At 39.5% G+C, this 8,046-nt stretch overlaps 1 protein-coding gene and 1 long non-coding RNA gene across 3 annotated transcripts in view; one reads left to right on the plus strand and one right to left on the minus strand.

Moving 5' to 3' along the window:
- LOC107753604 (protein FAM19A5-like) overlaps positions 1–1,457 on the plus strand; it is a 52,880-nt gene extending 51,423 nt beyond the window's left edge. For both annotated transcript variants that reach the window (XM_016569805.1, XM_016569806.1), the window contains exon 4: positions 686–1,457. In XM_016569805.1, coding sequence (XP_016425291.1) covers positions 686–694 — 9 coding nt within the window. In that variant the 3' untranslated portion in view covers positions 695–1,457. The remainder of the gene's footprint in view (positions 1–685) is intronic.
- Positions 1,458–1,567: 110 nt separating this feature from the next.
- Positions 1,568–8,046, minus strand: part of LOC107753706 (uncharacterized) — a 22,977-nt gene continuing 16,498 nt past the window's right edge. Inside the window, exon 4 of the long non-coding RNA XR_001641488.1 lies at positions 1,568–1,907. This is a non-coding gene — a long non-coding RNA (uncharacterized LOC107753706). The remainder of the gene's footprint in view (positions 1,908–8,046) is intronic.

The following is an 8,046-nucleotide window of genomic DNA, read 5'->3' on the forward strand; positions in this document are numbered from 1 at the left end:
TGTTTTTTTAAAAACGAAGCATTAACACATGTTAGACTGCACCCCATAAACATAATCAAGCCTAGAAAAAAAACAGTGAACCACCCCTTTAAGTATTTTATTTCTAAAGAATTTATTTTCAGCAAGTCGTAATTACAACATCGTATGACATTGTCTCACATGATGCTCATAAGTTTCTTATAGTTCATAAGTAGTCTTATAGTAAGTTTCTCATATTGTGTTAGTAGCTGATAACACCAAATCAGTAAAAGAATAAAAATTGCACTATGAAAGGTCTCCCTGATTAGCCTGTTTTTGCAATTGCTTAATCTTAATTTGTTTTTCAAAGATTAATCAAAGTCTTATGGGTTTGGAATGACATGAGGTGAGTAAATGATGATAGGATTTTCATTTTTGGGTGAACTATCCTTTTAATTTATATACAATCAGAAAGCTATTAGCTACAGATTTCTTATTATACGGAATCAAATATCCCAGAAGGTTCCAGCCATTAGTGTCACTGGCATTGAGAGGGCTTTTTCTTAAAATTTAAGAATACATCTCCTACCCGTCTTAAATATTTGTCTACAGTACATTCTTGGTTAGGGTCCAACCAGGGAAGGATCTGGGACAACACCAAAACCTCTCAGAATGCATAACGTATCGGGTTATATGCCCTAACTACTGTGTTGTTAAATCCCACCAGGTATCCTGACGGCAGTGGGGGACGATTTTCCCGAGAGAGGCGCAACGTACGGAAGCACCTCGTCATTCTCAAAAGCTACAGTGGGGCGGGGGAGGGGAGCATTCATCATAGTCCTGTTAGCCCTGTCTGTCAGTCTCTCCATTAGTCCTTCAGTCTCATATGATAAGGGGTGAGGGCCTCTCGTCATGGAGTTTACGTGGACCGTGAGGAACGGATCCCCCTGTGCTGTCAATCAAAGCTGAAACCGGCCAACGTTTTGTTTGCTGATGCCAAAACTGGCAATATCGGTTGCAGGATAGTTTGCGACCTGGATCGTGAAACATGTATGGATCTATTAAAATTTTACAGACCAAAGAAATACGGGCAAATTTCTGTGTGGAAGGATTTCCAATATGAACCCGAATACACACATCAGCTGCTTCAGCTTCCACAAACGCAAGCAAAAACACACATACCTGAGCTTTGTGAGGAGTTTTTCCAACCGAGCACACACAAAATGGACAACAAAGACGTTTGCGACAAAACTGTTGACTTTTCTTTGATTGTAGGTCTGCTGCCATTGTTGTGATTTGGACTGAAATCTGTCAGGATTTGGAAACAGCGAACGTGGCAGGGGATGTGTCGAACCGAACATTATCTCCCTGACCTGAAGAGACTAGTGCAGACTTGCGCTTCGGGAGAGACCATCCTATGTATTTTCAGAGTCATAAAGTTATATATATATTTAACAGTTTTATATGATGTACCTTTGTAGCAAACCTTATTTAACACTGACAATGTGATCCTATTCATAAAGGGTGAATTCAAAACAGTCATGTCCTGGAAAGTTATTTACGCATTGCTTTCTTCGCAAATGAACATAGAAAGGAAAATAGTGTACTTGTGTATTTGTGAGTAAACTTTTGTTTTGTATCAACATCGACAATATACACACACAAAGCAACTGTAACCCACCTTGACAAGGTTATATACATCAGTATACGGCTATGGGTCAAATGTGTTTTACCGCAGAGATTGTACACTGGCAAATTCATCTTATAAAAACTGTTTATGTGTCAGTCCTTCTGTGATATCTGTCATATCGAGACGGTCACCCCATTAAGATAATGGCCCTTATGAGATAATGGCCCGTCCGCCACAACGAGCGCCGTGTCCTGCGTGGTTTCTCTTAGACCATTACTCTGCCCTTGTTGGCCCCTCTCCTCCTCTCTCAGCGCCGAGCCTGTGGAGGAATGCTGCTGTCAGCCAGGCTTCAAGCTTCATTTAACATCACTAACAGCCTGCATTACACACGGCGTCTCTCAGCTTCAGCCGCAGTGCCCCACAATATCACCCCCCTCACGGCCCGGCCCAAAAGTAGCCGGAGTGTTTATGAGGGTTTGAAGGAGAATGATGTTGGCTTTATTGAGGCTTTTAATAAGATCTTAACAACTTGCATTAATCATTTACTTCAGTTGTAGGTCGAAAAAAATGTCCCTTCATACTTAAACCTGAAGTTAAATATGCTAAGATGCGAAAATACATTCTACTTCAGTTTAATATGCAAAGAAGGTAAGCCATTTGTAGGCTGATTCCCCTGTGGTGTAAACACTGTGACTGTGTTTTCAAAACATTTTTCTGTTTAAGAATCCTGACCAGCCCAACACCGCAACGGTGGCTCGACCAATGATGTGAGTTTGGGTGGAGCTATTTGTTTGAATGTTGTTGGTTTTTATTGTCGCTATTTAGAACGTAACTTCAAAATCAGTAAATGAGTAACATAATATGAAACAATACTGAACACCATACTTTAAACTAAAGTGTGTTTTTTTATACACTAATCTTTGTGGCATTTTCAAAACATTTTTGTTGCTTGAGAATCCTGACCTGCCTGACATAGCAACACCGGCTCAACCAATGGGGTGAGTTTGGGGCGGAGCTTTCTGTTTTTGACCAATAGCAAAGAGTGCTCAGGAAATCTTGTCTGAATGCTGCTGGTTGTCTTGTTTTTGAGAAGGTCTTAAAAACTTATAACTGAAGTAAATGACTAATATATGGTTCCGTTCAAAAGGTTGGGGTCAGTAAGATTTTATTTTATTATTTCTATTTTTAACAATTAATACTTTTGTTCAGCAAGGATGCATTAAATTGATCTAAAGTGACAGTAAAGACATTTGTTTCAACTATTTGCATAATAGGAATAGATGACATGACACTTTAAAATGTGTTCAAACAGAAAACAGTTATTTCAGATTGTACTGAAACTTTACTGTTTTTACTGTATTTTTGATCAAATAAATGCAGCCTTTGTGAAAAAACATTACCAAACTGTGTAAACATTGTAAAAATCCTGACCAGCTTGCCATAATAACATTGGCTCAACCAATGCGTGTTCAGAAAACCTGTTTGAAAACAGTCCTTATTTTTGCAGCTCTGTTTGGTTTGATCTTCGACTGACTGTAGTTATTACAATGAGGGCTACTGTAGATTATGGGTTTACTCTGTGGCATAATTTGATTAATCCAGTTTAAATATTCAACAGTAAGTGTTTAGTCATCTTTTTTTGTCATTTTGCTGATATCTGTTTTATCCACTGAAAATGTCATTGCGAACAATTAGCCCTTCTAAGAAAACCTGCAAGGAAGGTGGCGGCGAGGCACGAAGATGATTGGCTAAGGTAAAAAGGCTCCCTTGAGTTCATAATCAGGGTTTGACATGTCGCACTGAACCATCTCAAATTCCCATACAAATCTTACCGGCTTGGCTCACTCATCCATGGACTAAATGAGAAAAATTACAGACTTTGCCAGTTCCCTTAAAATCCCATTTACATTCTGTCAGCTCCTATTAAGGACGAAGATCGTGACAATGGGCAAAAAATATGCATGGGAGAGAAATCCAGCCCCAGTCCATCACGGTAATTCCGACCCTGCTTACCAAGACGCCACTTGATTTCTCCTCAATTTGGGCTTCCCTTCCCGCAAGCTGCACACTAAACAGGCCCTGATAAGCACCCTGCCTGAAAACCAGCTTTAACAATATCATACAATTACGAGCACCAGTAACAGTATCAGCCGTAGATTAGAGGCACTAAATGCTGAGCTATGAATAAATTAGCCACAGTTTTTCGCCTAGGCGGAAAGACCCGAAAAAGAATGAAAGGACAACAAGGCAGGCGCTTTGATTTTCATAGCTCTGCGCCTCAGCTGATAGTTTTCTCCAAATAATTTTGAATGACACAGATTATAATAGATTTCCGAAATAATCCGGATTATCGCAGTCATTACAGCCACATTTGATCAACGAAAAAAGTCTTTCTACGGTCACACATCATTATGTGCGTTATGGCTCAAAGCGGGTGGCGATCTTATTTCAATTAAAAATTGGCATGCCTATCAACGTGATGCCTCTGTTTACTGAACTCTTTAGACAAAGACGTCATCTGCAATTCAAATGATTTTAATCAGTAGACACAGAGGCACAACATTGATAGGATTGCTTCATTCGTTTAGCAAAATGTCAAAGCAAATCATAGGGCCTCAGCTGTGTTTATGAACAAACTCCATGTTTCAGATTTGCAGGAGATTAAAAAGAGATGAAAAGCAGTGAATGTGTAATTGTGTGAAATCTAAACCCAGGACCCTTTTTATAGTGCAAATTTCTGATTAAGGCAAAACCGAAGGAGAACTCCCCGCAATTATCGATAATTGCGAGTGGGCAATTATGTATTAGCATGATAAAAACAAGTGCACACAAAGGAAGACAACTTTGCACCTGAGATGAGCGCAAGTGGAGGGACGCGCTTTGCCCACGGGGTCGGCGGACGTTGCTCGAGTTCCTCCAGGCCCATGTGGTGAATTATGGTCTGCCCTTCAAGCAGTCACACACGCCCGCCATTAATCATCTCTGGCCAGTGTCCCCATTCTCAAAAGAGGTCTGAAATGTGTTTCCAAACCTTACTGAGACCTGGTTGTCACCCTACCTGTCCACCCTCAGCCCCTTGGGGTCCTTCACACGAGACCATAAAGATGAAGCGGAGTCAGTGACTTTGTTAAAGGAACACTCCACTATTTTTGAAAATAGGTTAATTTTCCAACAATACTGCAGCAAATTTCCTTGATTATTACGCTGGAATGAAAGTATAGTTCCTAGCCATATCGGCCTAGAATATAGCAACTTTTCATTTTCCGTCGGTCTTAGTACACGATGTAACTACAGAAGAGTCAAGTTTTAAATAGGAAAAATATAGAAACTCTTTGGTCATTTTTGAGCGAGATGCTAACGGTCTAATCAGATTCAATGATCTATGCTAAGCTACAGCTAAAAATGCTACCGCCAGACCCGGAGATCGGCTGAATGGATTCGAAAACAGTAAAACTCAATGGTTTAACTCTTAGGGGAGTTGGAAAATGAGCCTATTTTCAAAAATAGTGGAGTGTTCCTTTAAGGGAGATACATACTCCTCACGTTGCCCGGGTAATTTTTGGATTCGGGCGAGTACTTTGAGGGTCACGTGGGATGAAGTAATGTTTTATAAGAATTAATTGAATTGCTCACTGAATACACGGTCAGCATAAGCAGAACCGATGAAGCATGAATGCAGCGTGGAACAATGTGACCTCCTGCGGGACAGTCTCTAAACGAGAGTCCTGGAGTATCCTACAATAACAAATTATGTCTAAAGACTCTCCTTCTCTCATTTAAGCATGACGTGTTTGCCATTGTTACTGAACTGAAGGTCAAAGATATGTCAGTGTGATTCAGTTTCTGAGAGCTAATCTTTAGGATGGATGCAGAATTCCCTAAATGTTGTTACATATACTACCCTGAATTTTACAGACCTGGAGGGCAGGCCGGTGGGTTTGTGAGGCCTCAGGCAAGATTAGAAAAATGTCTTAAAAGTTAATTAAAAAAAATAATTCTGTGCATAACTAGACGTATAAATATGTTTTAAAGTAACAAGGTTAAGAATCAACTCTTTCAGTCTTTACATGACTTTCTGCATAGGTGTAGATTGCAATCAGCAATAGTGCATTCAAATCATGTCATAATGATTGAGTTTCAGTGCAGAGTTTCAGATTATTTGATCTCAATCATCATTATATTGCATTGCATTAAATGTTTTGCCTCCACAATAAAAACTAGTTTTGATCATAAAACTGAATATTAAAATATCATCTTACGAGGACATATTACTGGGAGATATAGTGACAGCTGATATTTTTTTATGATATTTTATGCAAGTAGTTTGTTTCACTGTTAAAATCTCATTGATTTACATTACAAGCCAGCTAAATGTCATCTTACTTTTTGGCTACTTAAATAAACAACAGCTGCAACAAATTGCATATTTTTGCTCAGTTTGGATCTGAGGTGTTGTTTCCTCCTCGAGTATGAATTCCATATTCTCACTGTATCTTTGGCTACTATATGAGCCATAAAAGCCTGATGTATCAAATATGATACTCAAAAAACACATGCAAACTTTTTTTAAATTTGTCTAAAGGTTTACTACATTGTTTTTTAAAAATATTTTCTGACTATTATTTCATGTCAGCTTTAAAAAGTATTATGTAATTATTAATGCTGACAGTATAATTAGTTGGTTAAAATAAAATACATTTTCCGTTCCACAAAGAAGAGAATAGTGATGCAACAAGCCAGAAAACTCTCATTCATTTTGCTGATTTATGAGGGGAAAGACTTGCTCTACCAAACAACATTTCCCTGATAAAATACACAGAATGAACATCAATTATACACCCAATGTGCACCTTTAGTGCTTTATTATGTTGCATTAAAGCTAAAACCAAATTTCTGTAAGTAGGACCTTAAAAACAGCTTAATACCTTGCACATATTGCCTACAGGTCACGACAGCTTTGATGATCCTAGCTGAGGACACTGCAGACGTTTCTACAGAAACAAGCCAGAAACCTTTCATTACAGTATCTTTGTCAGAGGTACAGCTCTCAGCGGTAATGCACTGCGCTACAAAACAGCATCCTCCGGTGTCAGCCGTGCAACAGCCAAACTCTGAAGCGCAAGGGCCGCCTGCAAAATAGGATTATAGAGATGCACACCAGCAAGGCAGCGTTCCTCTGACCGCAAGCCATTCTGAGCTGAATCTACCAAAACTGATTGATTCACGTCTATGATTCACCAGACACCTGAATGTCACCTTTCCACATGGCTGCCATTCACTGCAGAGTGATTGAAAGAGAGAGCAGAGGTGAGAGGGAACGGGATGCTTATGGCACAGCGAGATATGAACTTAATGCAGGAACACAGAGAGGAAGACGGGCGCGAGGGCGAAGGTGCACCGAATGCCACAGCTGACAACGGCGAGATATGGGAACATTCATTTCGCTACAGAGGTCTCCAAGTCTTCATTTCCAGGAGTCTCCAAGTCCTGGTGGAAACATCTGATAAGGGCCTGATGTCAGTGTCTTCATTTCGTTTTCTATCATACTCACATTCTTCACCTCGTTCATCTTTCCAGCTCAGGATATTTAGTACAAGCCGAAGCGATGTCATTGTCACGACCCGAAAGGAACTTCCAATATTTGTCATTTAATACATTTATACTGAGCGACAGTAGCCTAGGGGTGCACTATAGGGCACAAATTTCATGATTTGATTTCGATTACCAAGCATGCGATTCGATTTGTATCCGATCTCGATTAAATTTTATTTGTTACTGATTCATTTGGATGTGTATCAGGTATAGTACATCAGTTTTTCCTCTGATGGAAAAAAATCTCTCTCTTAAGGGATTAGTTCACTTTCAAATGAAAATTTCCTGATAATTTACTCACCTCTATGTCATCCAAGATGTTTACATCTTTCTTTCTTCAGTTGAAAAGAAATTAAGGTTTTTGATGAAAACATTCCAGGATTATTCTCCTTATAGTGGACTTCAATGGCTACCAAATGGTTGAAGGTCAAAATTACAGTTTCAGTGCAGCTTCAAAGGGCTCTGCACGATACCAGACGAGGAATAAGGGTCTTATCTAGCGAAACGATCGGTCATTTTCTAAAAAAAAGTATATGCTTTATAAACAAAAATGCGCACCTTGCACTGCTCTGCGATGTGTGTCCATGACTTCACGTAATACGTAATTACGTTGACACGCTTGACGTAGGCAGAAGTACCGACTCAGTCAGTGTTTACAAATGTGGAGAAGGAGGACCGTTCAAAAGTTGTTGTATGTTCAATGACACATATTCAAATGTCTTTGTGTCAGTTTATTGTTTAAAATGGTCACTTCGTGTGCGTATCCTGGATGTTTAAATCTTTTGAAACCTAACTTCCGCCTACGTCAAGCGTGACCTTTTCAACGTAATTGCATATTACGTGAAGTCATGAACGCGCATCGCAGA

This window comes from Sinocyclocheilus rhinocerous, unplaced genomic scaffold, assembly GCF_001515625.1.
Source record: "Sinocyclocheilus rhinocerous isolate Xijiao unplaced genomic scaffold, SAMN03320098_v1.1 scaffold200, whole genome shotgun sequence".
NCBI classification, from domain to species: Eukaryota; Metazoa; Chordata; class Actinopteri; order Cypriniformes; family Cyprinidae; genus Sinocyclocheilus; species Sinocyclocheilus rhinocerous.